We start from the raw sequence: 17,728 nt of genomic DNA on the forward strand, positions 1-17,728 counted from the left end.
CCCTTGAAAAGGGTCAATTTCGCTGATCATGGAAATTACAATAATACCTATGGATAATGTAGAGGAGGCAATAGTAATATAGATCTGGATTATTTAAAAAGGAGGACATCCTTCCCAGGTCGGCAGGGAACCTTTCTCCTTGAGACACAGACTCGCTAACCCTGGTAGCCGCGGCGGTTCTGGGGAGCGGGCGAGGACGATTCTGTGGGAGGGAGGGAATCCCGAGGTTGGCGCCGGGGTTTGCGCGCTTGTTGGGGGTTTGCAGCAGCATCGTTGGGTTGGACGGGTTGGACGGGCTGGACGGGCTGGTGGTGAGCTTGGGCTTGGGAGTGGGCGTGGGCAGCGGAGGAGGAGTGGTGGAGGGTCTGCGGCGAGGAGGATGGAGCAACCCTTGTGGCCATATCGTCGGCAGAGAGAGACGTGATATTTATAGAAAGGTATATATATGTATGGATATATGAAACACGACACACAGGATACACAAGGGGCGGGGGCGGATCGGAGGTGTTCCTGTGCTTGTGTCGGGGGGGGGAAACCTGTGTCGGTCTCCGGCCGTGGCCAGTAGCAGCAGGAACAGGTGCAGCAGGTATCGTGATCCAGTTCCCCGTTCCCCGTTGGCGATGGGAGATGCGTCGGCGGGGGGTGGCGGATATTCGGCTGCCGAAACAAAGCGGCCTCGTGTGAGACAATTGTGGGAGAGAAGTGGGTTATAAGGATGTAAGAACAGAATAGAACAAGAGAGTGGAGAGTTAGGCCGAGCAGAGCTGAAGAGAAGAGAAGAGAGAGAGTGTGTGTGTGGGAGGCAAGAGGGTGGATTGGCAGCGGAGTTGGTGGAGTGGAGTGGAGTGGAGTTGAGTTGAGATAGGAAGATCGAGGATGTTGAGGCGTCGATATGGACTGAAGAGGACACGCACACACCGACAGGGACAGGGAGCGAGGCGGCACCGCCTGCTGATTTCTACTCTCCCACACACAGCTAGCACCACCTCTGCTTCCTTTTCTGCTTCCGCGTCTTCTCTTCGTCATCGACTCGGTGCTAATCCACGGGCTAACTGTGCTACCCCGCTAACCTTAGCCGGAGAGCGGGTCGCCGTCGCTGGTTGTGCTCGTCTCATCTCAGCATTCATGAAGCTATCCCCACCCCCAGCAGCCAGCCCCCGTGTTCTCCTCGCGGCCAGGAAGAGCATGTCAGCCGCGGCACCCGACAAACGATAAATGATGAGGGTTCTAATTTTGTGGTGTTTATTACGTCTCCCTTTGCGGGAGCCGTTGGCAATATTGAGCTCAAAGTTTCTATCTAGTTCTTCGTACCCTACACTCTCTCACTCACACCGCATCTTTGCGTATAACTTACACATACAGAGTGCCTCTTCCACATAGGACAGATACAGAACCAAGTGCAGGAAACCCACCAGTGCGTACGCGCAATAGCCAGACAACGGCACGCAAACACCCTGCCCTCGTCTCCTCAAACCCTGGCCGGGTTGCACGCCCGGTTGGGCCAATTGGCGGGAGTGGAACCTCGCCATCCCTTGGGCCTTGGGGGATTATTGGGGAACTGGGGATTATCCTCCCTCCTGCCTGTATGCTGCCTGCATCCGGGATCATTGGGGGACTGGGGACCCAGGGGGAAGGAGGAGAAGCAGGAACTAAAACGGTTCCAAAGCGTTCTACTGCATAAACACCCAGGGACCAGGCAGGAGGTCAGCAGGGCGGGCAGAAATAATATTACTTATTATTCTCGTCTATTATTCTTAACTGTCCAGTGACAATAAAAACAAAAAAGGGTCGAAAAAGCTGAAAATTCCTAATGGATTTTGTTCATACAGTCTAAGGCGCAAGCATCGGAAATTCCCGTCCTGGCAGTGACAGCCGGTTCTTGTTGCTCTCTTTTTTCTTCTCCGCCCCCAAGAACCTAAAATGCGGAGAAACTGGGTTAGAGTTCGAAAAGGAGTGTGTGTTTTGTTCCGAGAGGGGGGAGGCGAATTACACTAACTAGCGTTGGCTACTCCAAAAAAAACATAAGATGCATCACATACTGCCGTAGACATGGAGAGGTTTTAAAAAATTCCTTTATCCCTATTATTGTTTATTATTATTTTATCAGAATTTTTACTGCGTAGTATTCTGCTTTTGAAGGTAGGTATCACACCTTATACCAGCCCGTATACCTGCCCGTATACCTGCCACAGGAACGGTCAGGAACCATTTAAATCGACCAAGGTTAACTTCAAACGCGAAACTCAGAACAACATGTCAATAATATGCTCGCATATCATGGCTCAAACCAATCCAGCCATGGATGGGGTCAAAAAAACGAAAACCCCGTCGTTTTCAAGTCTCAACTAGCATCCAGCATCTAAGCTTTTCGGTTTTTGCGGTCCCTGCGGCCGCTCTCCGGCTCGCTCGGAGGCTTTCCCCTCGGCCACCAAGGTATGAATTACGGCGTACTCTTTCTCCCCTACTATGATTATTATGCTTTTCCACCCCCTGCAAGTCGCCGGTCCACAGCCAACTGCCCATTCGCCTTGGCCAGAATATTCTCTTGCAATAGCTTTCTTGCTCCAGATCCGGGCCCACCATCACCCATAATACTCCCCGCCCCTCCGGCTCCCGGCCCAGCCCCGGAAACAACACTGTCCTCACTGCCCCGTCGCGACACACTCGGGCTCGTCAACCCGCTCCTAATGATATGACTCCCTGCCCTCCCCCGAACCCCCAGCAGAAGCCCGCGCACAACACCGCCAGCTTGCCTTGCAGGTAACTCCCCCGTACCCGCCGTCAACACGTACAGTAAATACTTCAAATTCGGCAACGTATGCCTCACATCAATAACCCTCAGCCCCATCCGGTTCATCATATACTCGATATTCTTATTTAGCAAAAACACCCCGTACTCGAACCGATAGTGCCCATTGACCGGGTACAGCGGGAACGTGCGCTGCGGTAGCCCTGCGGAGATCGGGTCGTCGATCAACGAATGAGATAGATAAGGCCGCACTGGATACGGGAGGGGAACGGAGAGGTAGAAGGAGAGCAGGTAGACGAGGTGCGCCGTGTAGCCCAGTGCAGCCGCAATGCATTCTTTGTCCATGTCTTCGAAGGTCGAGTTGGGCAGCGCGCGGCTGCAGATGGTGAACGCCAGTGGCTTCTCCGGGATCGGCTCGATCGGGTATATCGCCTGCAGCTCCTCGCAGATCCGCCGTATCTGGCCCATGGAGTCTTCGGCTGTTTTCCGCAGGAGGTTTTCGCTGGAGGACATGCTCGATTGTGCTTCAGAAAGGAAGGACTTGGTCTTTTCTTGAGACGAGCGTCCGCGGGCCATAGCGGTACGTCGTGCTTCGAGACTGCGTTGGATCTCTTCTTTGCGTTGTTTGCTCTGCCGTAGTTGCTTTTTTACGGACGTGATGGTGCGTTTTACGGACGAGAGTTTGTCGACGGCTTGAGACCGGGAACATACGGTATCCAACGCCCTATGGTTTCTCTCGAGTATCGCATTTATTTGAGTTTCGAGTTTCTCCCGCGTCGCGAGGGCATCTTGAATACAATCATCGAGATTGGCAAGGCGCATGAGCGCATCGTAAGTTGACGTAGACTGTAGGCGACTATCGTCATGGGCCCTAGCATCAGCAGCAGAGGCAGTAGTTACGGGCGCTGGTAGCTGCTGGACAGGGGGCATATCCATCAAACTCGTATAAACACCATCCTGGAAGTGAAACACAACGCAGTTCGTCGGCAACGGATGATAGAAACTCTCCAACGTTTTTCCGACATACTGCAACGAGCGCAGATTCACTTCCAGCCTCAGCAGGAGGATATACTCCGTCATATCCTCCGTCCTCGCCCACACATTACACGTCACCTGATCCAGACGCGACACCAGCGGCCCGCAGACGTTCAGATCGAAGTGCTTGAAATCCGGATTCATCGCCCTCCCCACCACTTCGCTCACGTAGACCGGCTGATCCATGCCAGCACAATGTAGCGAGAACCACGAGTTCGCCATCCGGTTGCCAGCAATGTCCTCCAGTCGATGTTGTCGAATGAATGGACTGGCACCCGCCCAGCGTAAGGTGCTCCTCCGGCGAAGAATCTGAGCCTTGTTTTTTTGCTCTTTTTGATTTTCACTCCCAGATGTCCCTAAAGGTGAGGCTGCAGCTGCAGCGGCGGTAGCGTCTGCGGAGGAAAACTGATCACGACGCTTGAGGTCAGTAAACGAGCGTGACTGGGGGATGGGTGATGGCAATTCACGCATCGCCAGTAATTTAGTGGGGGACTGGAGGGCATTCGGAACACTGTCGTCGTCTATAGTCTTTCGGCTGGACGGCGTGTTAGGATTGACGGTGAGATTGCGCAAAGAGATGCCCTGGAGATGGCGAAGTTTGCGGTTCTAAAAAAAAAAAAGTATATTGTTTATGAGTACTACTATTATTTGCCATATATAAAATAAACCAATCTGGATATAGAAGGGGATCTCCAAGCTCCCCCAAATGGGGTTTCATACCGAGAACCATGGTTTCTGACGTCGGCTATCTGAGGCACTGAGCTGTTCTAAACGCGGGACAAGGTCATCTGCTGATCTGGAGAGAGCCATTGCTAGGAAGCATGCGATATGTGAGGCATAGATGTCGTCGTGCACTCGGCGGAGCCGTCATTCTCATCAACGTAAATAAACCGGGATGAGAAGAGCACGAAGGAGTAGACCAGCCAGACAACGCTGTCTAGGCCATGTCAACCTCGACGCGGTGAGTAAGCACCGTCTACGGTAACTAGTTCGTTGACGCCGATGTGGTTGATCTGTGGTTGTGGTTATGGTGGTTGTCGTTGTTGGCTTGAAGCTGAGCTTTGTCGTCTTCGTCTTGTCGATGGTTGTTTGGGCGCTCCCGATTGGTCCGGCCCCAGAACCAGGAAAAAACTTCTGATCCATGAACAACGAAAACAACCATAATCACATCCACATCCACCACCACGACGCTCGTCCCGCCCCTCGATCTCAGGGAGATCCTGACTACATCCCACTGCAGCAGGCGCCACAATGCTCTAGAAAACGATCAATTGGCTCTGCAGGAAAATTGATACAACGCACCGGCATCAATGGTCGCCGCGAGCACGGCCGCCAGAGCGGCCGCCAGATCAGCTACTAGAGCAGCGAGGGGAGCGGCAGCCAGTGCTGAAGCGGGTACCAGCTCCGGTGCGAAGATAGCCATTGCGAAGAAACCTGGCAAGAACTTGTCAAATCCAAAAATACAGGAGACGGTCAGCCCTGTTGTTGTCAGCTCCTGGGAGGCCCTTCGGTTTCCAAGAACGGCAAAACCCATCCAGGGCAAAGTCAGAGAAACTGGGTCCCGTGCTGCCCTACAATGGCGGACACAGGAGAGAGCAAGGCTGCGCAAGGCATTACACCGCCTGACGCATGGGAAAAATATATTCGCCTACAACAATATCCGAACGAATCAGGTTGTATATTCGTTTACGAGAGAGCTTGAGGTGAGTGGATTCTTCTTCTTCTTCTTCCTCTTCTTTTCCAACTATCTAAGAGCACAGTGCAGACGAACACCTCAACGAAACACATAATCTAACTCTGTAAATGCTATAGAAAAACAACGTTCTCTCCCAACTAGTCTACCACGGTAAGAAGACCGTACCCGCTACACTGCGCAAGGATATGTGGACCCCTTATTTCTCCCTGCATTTCCCCTCCACCTCCCTTGGCCTTGAAGCCTACCGCCTTCTCCGCGAGTTCTCCATGCAGCGGCAACTTGCCCCGCCCGCAGATATGATCACTGCCTCGCAAGACAACGAGGTGCTCACCCGGCAGCGCCCGCGGGACCCCGCCGAAGCCGAGAAATGGGACGAGGAATGGAAGATCCGCATGGAGCAGCATCAGTTCCTTAACAAAAAATTGCGCGCGCGTATCCTCATGGACCAAAAGGCTACAAGCGTTGCGGATGTGGCGGCGGTACTGGCGCTGCAGCAGCAGAAGATGAAGGAGGAGCAGGAGCGGGAGGCGAGAGAAAATGAACTAGAAGATGAGAATGAAGAAGAAACAGAAGAAGTAGAAGGGGGAGACGGCGAGAAGGTGAAAAATGAGAGCGGGAAGGTTGGCGATAAGGATAAGACGGGCAAGAAAATCAGCCGAAAGAGACGGAAACGGATCCAGGCGGCTATCAGAGCACAGCAGGCGCTGGAGAAGGACACCATGGACAAGATCGCCGAATTGGAACGCATGCTGCAGGTGAAAATCGACCCTTCGCTGCCGCCGTCGGAGCATCACATCGTCAATGAAGGCGAGGTCAAGATGTTTTGGGTGGATCTGCATAATTTGCAGTATGCCGAGTCATGGCCAAAAAATGTCATCCATGGTCAGCTGAAGCCTGTTCGGGGCCATATCATGGGCACCGAGCTTGACCTTGCGGCTGGTGAGTTGCTGGCCCTTGGCGGTGCTCCCGCCGCGAAGGGAGAAGATGGCGAGGGTGCGGAACAGGCTGGCGCTGGTTCCGGTACTTTAGCTAAAGCTGACACTCAGGCTGAGGGAGAGCAAGAGAAGGCGGATGCCCCTAAGGAAGAGAAGTCGAGGTCGGGTCTCGGGAAGTTGAAGTTCTGGTAGAAAGTGAACCGTTGGGGGAAAAACGGGCATGGGCATGTTTCATTCTTTCAATGGTGATAAACAAATGGTTATGTTGATAAAATGGATTGTCATTTATTTTTTGCCCCATGCTTCCCTTTATTTTTCCTTCCTCCCACTCTCATATTTTCTAACCAATTGTACCATTTCTATATCCTCGGGTTTATCTCTTTTCTTTTTCTTTTTTTTTTTTTTTTTTTTTTTTTTTTTTTTTTTTTTGGTCGTTTATTAAGACTTTAGATCTCTTTTTCTCCACCCATTTTTGTGTATTTATATTTTTTCTAGAAACCACAAAATGCTGTACAACCCTCACTTTAAAAAGAAAAAAGTTCACGGAATGGAGAAACGAATATTTCCCCTGAAGCGACAACAAGCGGATACGACAGTTGATAAGACCAAAAAACATAGATAAATATATTTACGGGAAATTAGACAATTCCCGAAATGCATGTCTGTTTCTCTGCTATGCAAAAGATAGTTATAGGGACATACCAGAAAAGAGTTGAAGGAGATCAATGTTTCCGTACACATATACAACATAACTATAAGATATATACAACTGCTGGCATAACCACAGTCCCACGGGGATATGTCGTACGTATGTACAGTACATAAATCACAAATGAAACAAGCACAAACCTTTTCCCCACCCCCAAACAAAAAAAGAGGCGGAGAGAAAGGGCGGGGGAAAAGGACACGAAAATACACGTTGTATAGCTGTTGAGGTCTGATGATTCTGCTCAGCGATGACGGACGGACACAAAAACATTATGTATAAATAAATAACCACTGATGCAGTGGTAGGCCCGGGCCCAAGATAAAGTTTCATTCATGGCCATGTCCCCATCCGTCCCCGATTGCCTATGATTCCCCTAAACCCCCACCACCCCAATCTACCTCCACCATGTATGTCGCTCATCACTGTGATGATATACAACATTCCATTTAGCGCCCAAGGAAAATGGTAGAGGGTAGATGACAGATCAGGGGAGGGAGCACAGGGAGAACATCGTACCGACGGTCGGAGTCTGATAAAAAGTCAACAAGAAGAAAGGAGAAACATAGAAAATGAAGTAAAAAGAAAAAGCCAATTCCCACGCGTTTCGCGCGATTAAACGACATGATATAATGATGAAAGCATGAACGCATAGAAGCATGAAAACATGAAGAAGTGAAAACATGAAAGACATAGAAACAAGGGGCTTGTCGCCTCCAGCATCCAGCAAATTCAGTTTCTTGTCTTTCCCTTTCGAATCTTGATCTCATCATGGTCGTCGAACTCGTGTCAGGGGAAAAAAAAAAAAATAAATAAATAAATGACAAAGGTAACAGCAACGAGGAAGGGGGAGAAAGAAAACGGACTTTCGCCCGCCAAACCGGAAGCAAACCAGCCATTCAATTAATCAACCCACCGACCCACCGAAAGCAAACAGAGTTATTCTCCGCCCTCTTTCTTTCCTTTACTATCCTGACCTTCCGCCAAATCCAAATTCGCAATATCAATTACTCCCTTTAGTTGCCCAGACGAAACTTCCGGCCCCAACTTATCCTCTACAGCAGAATAGGTCTCCACGGGCGTCGCGTTCTCGCTGTCGTCACCATTCCCCGTGTCTTCATCAGCATCGACGGTGGCAAGCTCAGCGCCTAGCTTGCCCGCGCGCGCCTTCTTCCGCGTCTCCTCGACGATCTTGTCGGCTTCGCTGATGCCTACAAGTTGCACTGGCGATGGGGACGGGCCATTGTTGTTGTTGTTTGTAGTATTGTTGGTATTATTAATATTGATGGAGCCGCCGCTGCTATCTGTCGTTGCTGGCGGCGCGAGTGATGTGCATCTTTGCTGTTGTTCTATTGCTTGCTGAATGGCCTTTGTGTCGAAGCGGACAATCATACAGGAGAGGTTGTCGGTGCTGAAGCGCGAGAGAGCGTGGTCGACGAGGATTTTTGAGGCGAGTTGTGGGTCCTCCGTGCCACGGATGAGATCGACGGCTTCTTGATCCGAGCAGACGTCCCATAACTGCAAAAAAAAGGAAATAGGTTAATTCAAGCAAAGGGGAGGAACAGGGGTCTAATTAAAGTTTGATAAAGATAAGCACTCACGCCATCGCAAGCCAGGATCAGAAACTCATCTGTTTCAGGCTGGATGACCGTCTCCGTCGTGTACGGGTGGCCAGTGACTAAGTCTTTCATGTACGAATCCCCCAACGCCCGAGTGACAGCAAGCACGCCGTTTACGCGGTTATTCAAGATTAGGCCTCCAGCATTGGATATTCGTTTCCCCTCGTTTTCATCACTGCCCTTGTGGTCGTACGATAATCGCAGCGCCTTGCCATTCCGGCACAGAACAACGCGTGCATCACCCACGTTCGCGGTATATAGTACACGCTGTCGAAAGACGGCCGTTGTTTCCTGGGGTTGCTTTTGGTTTGTAGATCCTGACACTGATAATCCTGACGGGTCTAGGGATGAAGATGTCTGCGCTGTGGACGACGGGTCTGTGCTCTTATTATCTTTTACCAGACCTTGCTTGTTGGGTGTCGTTAGGGAGGAAGATGGAGTCGCATTAGGAGAGGTCCCGGTAGGACGATCCTCCCATCGCAAGACTGCAGTAACAGCAGTACAACCACTGTTTTTCAACGGCAGCTTTTCTAATTGCTGATCCACACTAGTGAATGCCTGATCTAGCAGTTCTGGTACCGGAGTATTCGGGTGCTTTCTCATGATATCCTCCAAAATGAGATGCAGTTTTTTCCCGCACCACTCCGCTGCAAACGTCCCAGCATGTCCATCGAAAATGGCAAAATATCCATTGTCCGTTTCAACCATCGGTGGTGAATCGTCAGACTCTGTAGATGTAGGAATTGAATCCTCGGAATTATTTTTGCTGCGGATGGACGAATCGACTTTTGCAGGAGTTGGGGCTGCAGTTCCAAGAAAATTATACAGATAAGCATGTGTATCTTCCATAGTTCTTCGGCATTTTCTATTCCTGTCTTCAGTGACTCCAACCCGAAACGACGAGTGCGCAGTCGGCGCTGATTCACCGGCTGAGTTATTCAACGACCCTTGCGGAACGATCAAGGCTGGATCCATCTTCCCCAACTTCTGCATGGGTGTCAGGGCTTGCTGTTCCTTCTGCGACTCCCGCGCACTTGAAAGATGCAGGGAATATTTAGCGTTGGAGAAGAAGTTGGCAGCCTTGGTCATTGAGCTATTTCGGCGCTTTGGCTGTTCCGCTGATGGGCTTCCGTCCCCGTTGCGGGGCGACAGAGAACCACTAAGCGGGGAGGCTTTGTTTTCTCGGCCAGCCGTGGTATTTTCCGTGTTGATGGATAGGGTGGTCGAACCACTGCCGGAGAGAGGGGAGGAATCGTCTTTCTCTTTGGTAGGGCTCGTGGAGCCACCGAACATTCTGTTCAGCAACCCACCCTGGTTAGAGGAGAAGGTCCTCCGCTTGCTTCCTGCCAGCTTGACAGTCCAACCAAATGGCGAGCTGCGGTGCTGATTCGATAAAAGAGGTAGATGGTGGAGAAAAGTTTATTTTGGCTGATTTCCTTTTCTTTTATTTCCCGCCCCCCCCGTTTCTACCGATATTATTGTTTATTAAACGCTTCTGCCGGGTCGTGAAGCGTGGCCGTTGGGCCTAGTGTGAAAAAAAGGATTAAAAGTGTCAGTTGCAACTCAATAGTGCATATTTAGTGTAGTATTATCTAGCGATCATCCTTTAAACGAAGGAAATTGAACCGTCAGATTCCGTTTCCAGAAAGTTCAACCCTGCTCAAGTGTTCGTGGGATACCCGAAGTGATAATGACAACCGGCATAACAGGAACTTGGAAAGAAAGTTACCTCGAAGGCAATGATGACCAAACACTAGACTTCTCGCGGATATCGCGGAAATATCTCATCACCAGGTTTTCACCTAGTAATCCTAGTGTGGGAATCAACCTGGGTTAAATGGGAACGGAGGATATGCGGAGCGGGTGATTGTTTGTTGTCAAAGAGGTGAAGCAGGATTGGATTGTTTGTGTTGGTGGTGGTTGCTGATTGTTGTCTGGGTAGTGAACATAAGGCAGGGCGCCATGAATTAGTTTCTGAACATTTTACGAACTAGCACGTAGCAAGAGGGAGGAAATTATGGCAGCGCAAGCATTAAAAGTGAATTCACAGGGCAATCAATATTAAAAAGAGTGCACAAAGTTGGCGGCAGGCTCTCTATCTGATCCGTGGGTTGATGATTATGGGGACAGAATCGAGACCAAGAAGCCGGGGGCAACATAGACCGAACAAACAGCAAGGCAGACAGACCCCTCGCCGCAACGATGGATCGCAATTAGGGAACAGGGCAAATGCAAACAATTTGACACGCAGAGAGAAGTGAAGAGGAAGGGCTTACTTCCAGCCAGTTGCACAATCCTAGAGCAGGACGGGAGAGGGATCCGGCCAACGCCAACGATTGGAAATGGCCCGAGTCAACTGCGACGACGGGGCTTCCATGCAGCAACGGGAGGGCACAGACAGACCGCGAGAAGAGGAGGAGAGGCAGAAGCGAGGAGAGGTTGCAGCGGTGGTCGACGACTCTGCGCAGGAGCAGTGAGTCGTGGACGATGATCGCGGGCTTGGCCTGGGAGTTGAGCTTAGCGGGGTTGAGTTATTAATAGCCACGGCGACAGGACTGGATCGGGCTTGATGACTTCAGGTTCAACTGATAAACTGTTCAATCATCAAGGAATCGATCAAGCATCACAATCAAAGCTGTTTTCAAGAGGTCTAAGTTTATTCATCACTGTATATTTGTGCAATCACTATCGTGTACTACTAATATCCTACTAACTCACTCTTGCTACTTTCAAATTCAATCTCAGACCATCTGCAACAATGTGGTTACATGCCCCCCGCGATCGATTCCGACAGCCACGCCTATTGATCATTCCGGATTTGATACAGATTGAAGAGGCTTTGGAGAGGATGCTTTGTGAAAGATGATTGAGACACTGTTGAGACATTGTTGAGGAGGGTTGCTCATCCTTATATCAAAATAACTGACCCCACCAATTCAAGATTTGAATGCGATAGAGATCCCCCCGAATTACAGATTGAATCCCTTCTATTCGCAATTGCCCACATATTCAAAGTTCTTCTTATGGGGAAATTCTGATCAATATTGATGTTTCAATGCATCATTCACAACAAAAAGAAACCACTGACAAAACTAATGAACACAACACCCTGCAAACAAGCCCTTCTCAAACAAGAAATATCAGTGAAAAGACCGGCTAGATCTCTGTAGCTAATATATATATATATATATATATATATATATATATATCTTATCAGAAAACAGAAAGGCCAGGGATGACCCGGAGGCTTGTACAGTACATTCCCGAGGCTAGGAACGTGCCGTTCCCAGGGGCAAATGGTACCGAGGCCACCCTAAGTGCTTCCAATTTTGTCGAAAAAATAGCTGTTGTCAGAAATTCGCATTTGATGACTGTGCTATCATATCCCTGGTCATCGGGTAGTCGTAAAACAATTTGAATTAAAACCTCAGCTATAAAAAAGAAATGTAAGCAGCCCATACGCCAAACACCGCTGCCTGCCGCCAAAAAATGAAAAGAATAAAAGAAAATAAAAGGCTGAAAAAAATAATATCGTAAGTTAAACTAACTTTATTCATATTACAGCATGACGATCCGTCACCGACGGAGACTGTCTAATCTCGCCTGTAAATCGTCGTCATCCGTATTTGCACCACCACCACCACCACCACCACCACCAACCGCTTGGGCGACCCGTCCCTCGGGCACGGATGCTTTTTGTAATTCCGAAGGTGTTTCTCCCATCTGCGATTCTTAACTGTCAGCAAAAATATATACTTTGCAGGACGGATACAAACATCTCCGAAGAAAGGGCAAAAAAAAATAAAGTTGGTTGGTGAAATAGGGGAGAGGTGGAAAAAAAGGAGAGTTGGGGGGGAGAGGGGGTATAAGTATAAAAAACAAGAAAGAAATAAAAAAAAGGCAAGAAAACATACAGCCTGTCCCAGGTCAACACCAATCTCATCCAGAACCTCTTTCACTATCTCCTCGCCTTCCTCCTCATCCTCCAGCCCCGTGGCTTCGTCAATAGCATCGTCCATCAACTCCTGCCGCTGATCCATGATCTCGTTCTCCCGTTCGAATTCCATGGCTATTCGTTGCAGCGCGGGGAGGTTCATTTGTCTGTTCATGTTGCCTAGGAGCATGGTTGCGCCTTTCATGGATTGCATCATCTGCTCGTTACTCCGAACGGTCTGTTTACAAAAAGCATGAAGAAAACGCATCGGGTTTGTTAGCAAAATATGGGTAATAGGTAGATAGGGGTCTCTTGATCCGGAGTCTCAAGCTGTAAACTTTTACCGTACCTGGATCCGGAGGGAGATGGCTTGTAACTGTGTTCGCATCGAGTAGAACTTTTGGATGTATCTATGGTAGACGGGGAAAGAAGAAGAAAGAAAATCAGCAGCGAGTTTCCAAGATAGCACATAAATGGAATATATACAAATGCACAAGTAATTTCAGCATACCGTCTCGTCCGAACCAGATCCTTCGCCTGTATCTTGCAGGCGCCTATCTGCCCATTCTTCGCGCTCTTCTTGATATCCTGCACCAGCTTTTTTTCTTGGTTTTCCAGCTTGACACGCTCTCTGTCCAGTTCGCGCTGCGTCTTCTCCAAAGCACGTTGGTGTTTTCGTAAGCGCTCTGCGGGCGTCATGCGCTTTCCGAACGCCCATTCTACGATCTGGGTCCGAGTAAGCAAGCGCTTCAGAGTGGTAGGAGAGAGGTGGGGTGGGGGTTGTTGATAGTTACATTCATTGCGTATTGTAAGAGCAGAAGCGGAAGAGAGAGTGAAATGTAAGTCGCTGGAAATCCAAGTACTCGGGAACTATTACACTGGAATAAAAAAAAAGCCGAGGAGTGGATTCATAAGGTAATATTTATTTATTTGACCTGCCCATGAACGTCGCAGTGACGATGCTCTGCCTGGCGCCGCCACGCCAAGCCCGGGAGACCGGACGGACCGCCATCAAATAAACACCACCAACAATTCTCTTTCACCCAACGTCATTGATGAAATCTTTACAAGGGCCCCTTTTAGAACGCTCCAAAATAACCACTCTCCATTTCATGCGGGTTCTTACTCCTCTCTCCTCTGATCGGCGCATTACACCGCGCTTGCTATGAGTCAACAATATTTCCCCAGAGAGGGCTCCTCTTCGGCCAGTGAGGGCTCCTCCAAACACGCCGCTGGAGCATCCTCAAACAGTCCTCGTCCATACAGCGAAGGGCCTGAATATATGGTCGTTGGGTCCGGATCAATTTCGCACAACGCAACGTCGCTGATGGCGTCGTTGAATTCCGATTCTGGCTATGGGGGTAGCATAATGGGCGAGAGTGCGGATGGATTGATGGAAGACCGCCCTACGCCTTCACATACTCCAGTTCTTCCAGGACAGTTCAATGAAGCGGGTTAGTTTTCATTCAGTCTATTTATAGGGCTTCTCCTTTTGTTTTGTTTTCTTTTCTGTTAAACTGACAGTCATTCATTCTATATAGCTGAGCACGAAAGACAGGTGTCGCAAGCCATGTCCATCAATTGCTGTAGTGCGTAACTCTCCTAGAAACCGATAACAAGTTCCGTCTGGCAATTTGTTAACGGCTTTATTCTCCTCTCTAGCAATTCGAACCGAACTCAACTTAGTCGATCGATTACTCGTACCGTTGAACTTCTCAAGGAGCTTCAGCAGATGAACCGCCAGTGGCCTGCTCACTACCCACCCGTCCAATCCACTCAATCCACATCCGCTTCCGTATCTAGTTCGCCGCGCGTACAGTCATTCCAGCCCGATGCAATGAATTCAGGTTCCTACGAACGGCCGGACCCTTTGCTGCGGCGTGCGACTACAGGGGTGGATGGGAGTGTGATTCCCGACCGCAGCGAAACCGTAGAAAATGGACCTCCTCCCGGACCACGACTGGTGACGCCGCAGATCGCCCAAGAATTCTCTATATTAAAACTGGACCTTAAACTCGGCTCATTGTCACAGTCAGAGTTGGTTCATTCGTTGGAAAAAAGCTCCATTGCCTCGTTGCTGGATGGCAGGGTGAGTCAGAGTATCAGACATTTACTTTCTCTGAGGGATAGGATAGAGGATTTGTCTAGCAAAGTGTTGATTACTGGCGATCTCAATGCTGGCAAATCGACGTTCTGCAATGCGTTGTTGCGGCGCAAAGTTTTGCCAGAAGACCAGCAACCCTGTACGAGTATTTTCTGTGAGGTGCTGGATGCCAGAGAAAATGGCGGTATTGAAGAGGTCCATGCCCTTCACAAGGAAAGGGCATATAACCGCAACGACGAGAGCACATACGACGTATACTCGATACAAGACCTGGAGTCTCTAGTTGTGGACAACAGCAAGTATATGCAGTGCAAGATTTATTTGAAGGATGCGAGGACAATTGACGAGTCGTTGCTGAACAATGGTGTGGTCGATATATCCATCATCGATGCCCCGGGCTTGAACTCCGATTCCGTCAAGACCACTGCTGTCTTCGCACGCCAAGAGGAAATCGACGTGGTCATTTTTGTTGTGTCCGCTGCGAACCACTTTACCTTATCAGCGCAGGAATTTATCATGAATGCCGCCCACGAAAAAGCTTATATATTTATTGTTGTGAATGGATTCTGACAACATTCGGGATAAGCAACGATGCAAGCAAATGGTATTGAAGCAAATTGCTAAATTGAGCCCACGAACTTTTAAGGAGTCTGCTGAACTTGTCCACTTTGTATCGAGTAATGCGATCCTGTTATGCCTGCTATCACAAATAGTGGAGGTGGTGGAGGCGATGGAGACGATGGAGACGATGGAAATGGTGGAAATGATGGAACTGATGGGGCCGCAGGATTGGATGGTGAGGATGACTCAAAAGGCAAAGGAAAAGCCCCTACTGCAGCGGATGAGAAGGGGAAAGGGAAGGACAAAGAGAAAATCCATGACTTTGAAAATTTGGAGGGTGCATTGCGCCGATTCGTCCTTGACAAACGCTCACGTTCGAAGCTCGCACCAGCAAAGACCTATCTCTTGAACATCCTTTCTGATCTACATGTTCTTGCCTCTGCCAACCGGGATGTCGCTTCATCCGAGCTCGATCGCATGACAAAGGAACTAGATGAACTTGTGCCTGCCTACGAGGGGAGCAAAAAGAGTCAGACGGAAGTTACTGAACAGCTTTCGAATTCTATTGATGAATCATGCGAGGATGTTTATAACCATTCTCGGTCAACTTTATCCACGCGAGTAGCAACACTTGCTGAAGCCACTCTTGGAATTGAGTATCCTGGCTTATTTTCTGCGTTCCAGTATGCAGAAGATCTGAAGGTAGCTATGCTCGACGAGCTTGCTGCCTCCGTTTCTGCTTGCGAGGATTACGCTCGGGGAAAATCCATCCAGGGAGTCAACATGATCCAGAGCATCGGCATTCTCCATGTCGGAGAAGATAAATTCTCTAATCTTAATTTCCGCGCGGATCTTATGTTTAAGCAAAAGCGACATGTCACTGCTAGGCAACTCGATACTGAAGTCGATCTGTGGGACTTTTTCGACGTCGCTGGCATCTGGCATCGGCAGGAGAAGGTTGCCGGAACTGGCATGGCGATGACTTTTATAACCGTCCTTGGCGGAAGGGCCTTGGGTGGAGCAGGTTGGATCGACGGTGTTCTTGGTGCTGCTAGGATCCTGGGAACTAACAATATGCGGCGCATGATTGTGCCCGGCATGGTCGCAGCAGGTGAGTTTATTTTCTTCTCCGGATCCATTCATTTCCACAGTTCTCTTTTTAACCCATTCACGAGCTAACAATAACATCTAAGCACTATTAACCGCGTCATACCTCCTCACCCAAATCCCCACTGCCCTCCCTGCCAACATTTCCCGCAAACTCTCCGAAACCCTCGCGGAGATCGATTATATTCACGCCAATGCCAGCCGCATCTCATCTGAGGTGCGTCGTGTCCTCCGCATACCCGCCTCGAGGCTACAATCGACCCTCCAGACAACCACCGAGGAACTGTCTAAGCGGAAAGACGAAGTCGGCAAGACCAAGAAAGAGAGCGAAATTGCCAACAAGTACTTCTCGAATCTATTCCGTGAAAGCAGGGAGACTCGCAGGGCGGTTGAGCAGGTTGATTTGGAATCGCCGCTGCCAGGTAGCATGGCGCAATATCAGGGATAAACAGCACAAGGTTTGGGTTCTTGAGTTCCCCCTTTTCTTACCTCTTTCCCAGCCCGGAGACGAATTAGAGAAATAGCGAGGGAAGGACACAGGTGCTTTTAATGTCTTAGTTGCCTGATATCACGTACCCCATTCATTTCCTTTTGTTGGTTTGTTTTTATTCTATTTTCTTGGCAGTCAGCATTACATGAAGTCCAGGGCGTCATGCATACATGGTGCCTTTGTGTCTCTAATGTTTGTGATCTCCATATATATGTATGTATGTTCTAACGCCTATTTTTTCCCCCTCTTTTCTGTTTGTAAATACCACCTTCTGGCGCCTTCTTTTATTTTTTTTTACAATTCCCCATCTCCCAACCACACACCCACATCGCATCGGAATAAGAATGGTCATTTCCATATGTTTGTCTAGTTCATGGCGGGGTCTTTGTTTTTTTCTTAATTTTTATTTTTACTTATATTTTCTCCTTCGTATCGATTCTCTACCCGGCCCCATTTTTTTTCTCCCATTTCGCGGCAAAGACATTTTCCCCCTCCCTCCAAAATGAATTTTTGCTCTTATGAAAACTCTCGACACTTGATGCACGTTATTATATAGTTACTTGTAATTAATTACCAGAGATGCTTATCCTATCTGTTGAGCTGATTTTGATCGCGCTATGCTTATGCTTATTTGTCCCTGCCTCCCTCTTCACTCAAGCCTTGAACGATGTGATATGTGCAACCAATTACTTATCACTCCTCAGAGGAGTGCGGATACGCCAATATATACATTTATCCAAGAAGGACGTTCAGAGCCCAGAGGAAGGTGTGTTAATTGAGTTGCCGACACAT

The 17,728-nt window shown here is 49.1% G+C and overlaps 6 protein-coding genes across 6 annotated transcripts; 2 read left to right on the plus strand and 4 right to left on the minus strand.

The window, feature by feature from the left end:
* Positions 1-1,022: 1,022 nt before the first annotated feature.
* Positions 1,023-2,209, minus strand: HCAG_02480 (predicted protein; the record flags this gene model as incomplete). The annotated part of the gene is made up of 4 exons (XM_001542259.1): positions 1,023-1,227; positions 1,361-1,673; positions 1,828-1,915; positions 2,153-2,209. The coding sequence occupies 4 exons, from the start codon at positions 2,207-2,209 to the stop codon at positions 1,023-1,025; spliced, it is 663 nt and encodes a 220-aa protein (XP_001542309.1).
* A 264-nt stretch (positions 2,210-2,473) lies between these two features.
* Positions 2,474-4,594, minus strand: HCAG_02481 (conserved hypothetical protein; the record flags this gene model as incomplete). Its single annotated transcript, XM_001542260.1, has 2 exons — positions 2,474-4,390; positions 4,505-4,594. 2 exons carry the CDS (start codon positions 4,592-4,594, stop codon positions 2,474-2,476), a joined length of 2,007 nt encoding a protein of 668 aa, XP_001542310.1.
* Positions 4,595-5,094: 500 nt separating this feature from the next.
* HCAG_02482 (predicted protein) lies at positions 5,095-6,607 on the plus strand (the record flags this gene model as incomplete). The annotated part of the gene is made up of 2 exons (XM_001542261.1): positions 5,095-5,487; positions 5,597-6,607. The coding sequence occupies 2 exons, from the start codon at positions 5,095-5,097 to the stop codon at positions 6,605-6,607; spliced, it is 1,404 nt and encodes a 467-aa protein (XP_001542311.1).
* A 1,453-nt stretch (positions 6,608-8,060) lies between these two features.
* On the minus strand, positions 8,061-10,033 carry HCAG_02483 (hypothetical protein; the record flags this gene model as incomplete). Its single annotated transcript, XM_001542262.1, has 2 exons — positions 8,061-8,639; positions 8,723-10,033. The coding sequence occupies 2 exons, from the start codon at positions 10,031-10,033 to the stop codon at positions 8,061-8,063; spliced, it is 1,890 nt and encodes a 629-aa protein (XP_001542312.1).
* A 2,283-nt stretch (positions 10,034-12,316) lies between these two features.
* HCAG_02484 (hypothetical protein) lies at positions 12,317-13,474 on the minus strand (the record flags this gene model as incomplete). The annotated part of the gene is made up of 5 exons (XM_001542263.1): positions 12,317-12,463; positions 12,655-12,912; positions 13,024-13,084; positions 13,186-13,400; positions 13,469-13,474. 5 exons carry the CDS (start codon positions 13,472-13,474, stop codon positions 12,317-12,319), a joined length of 687 nt encoding a protein of 228 aa, XP_001542313.1.
* Positions 13,475-13,956: 482 nt separating this feature from the next.
* Positions 13,957-16,894, plus strand: HCAG_02485 (conserved hypothetical protein; the record flags this gene model as incomplete). Its single annotated transcript, XM_001542264.1, has 6 exons — positions 13,957-14,128; positions 14,216-14,267; positions 14,337-14,763; positions 14,992-15,251; positions 15,492-16,450; positions 16,533-16,894. The coding sequence occupies 6 exons, from the start codon at positions 13,957-13,959 to the stop codon at positions 16,892-16,894; spliced, it is 2,232 nt and encodes a 743-aa protein (XP_001542314.1).
* Positions 16,895-17,728: the final 834 nt, after the last annotated feature.

This window comes from Histoplasma capsulatum, genomic scaffold (assembly GCF_000149585.1).
Source record: "Histoplasma capsulatum NAm1 scaffold_2 genomic scaffold, whole genome shotgun sequence".
Classification (NCBI taxonomy): Eukaryota; Fungi; Ascomycota; class Eurotiomycetes; order Onygenales; family Ajellomycetaceae; genus Histoplasma; species Histoplasma mississippiense.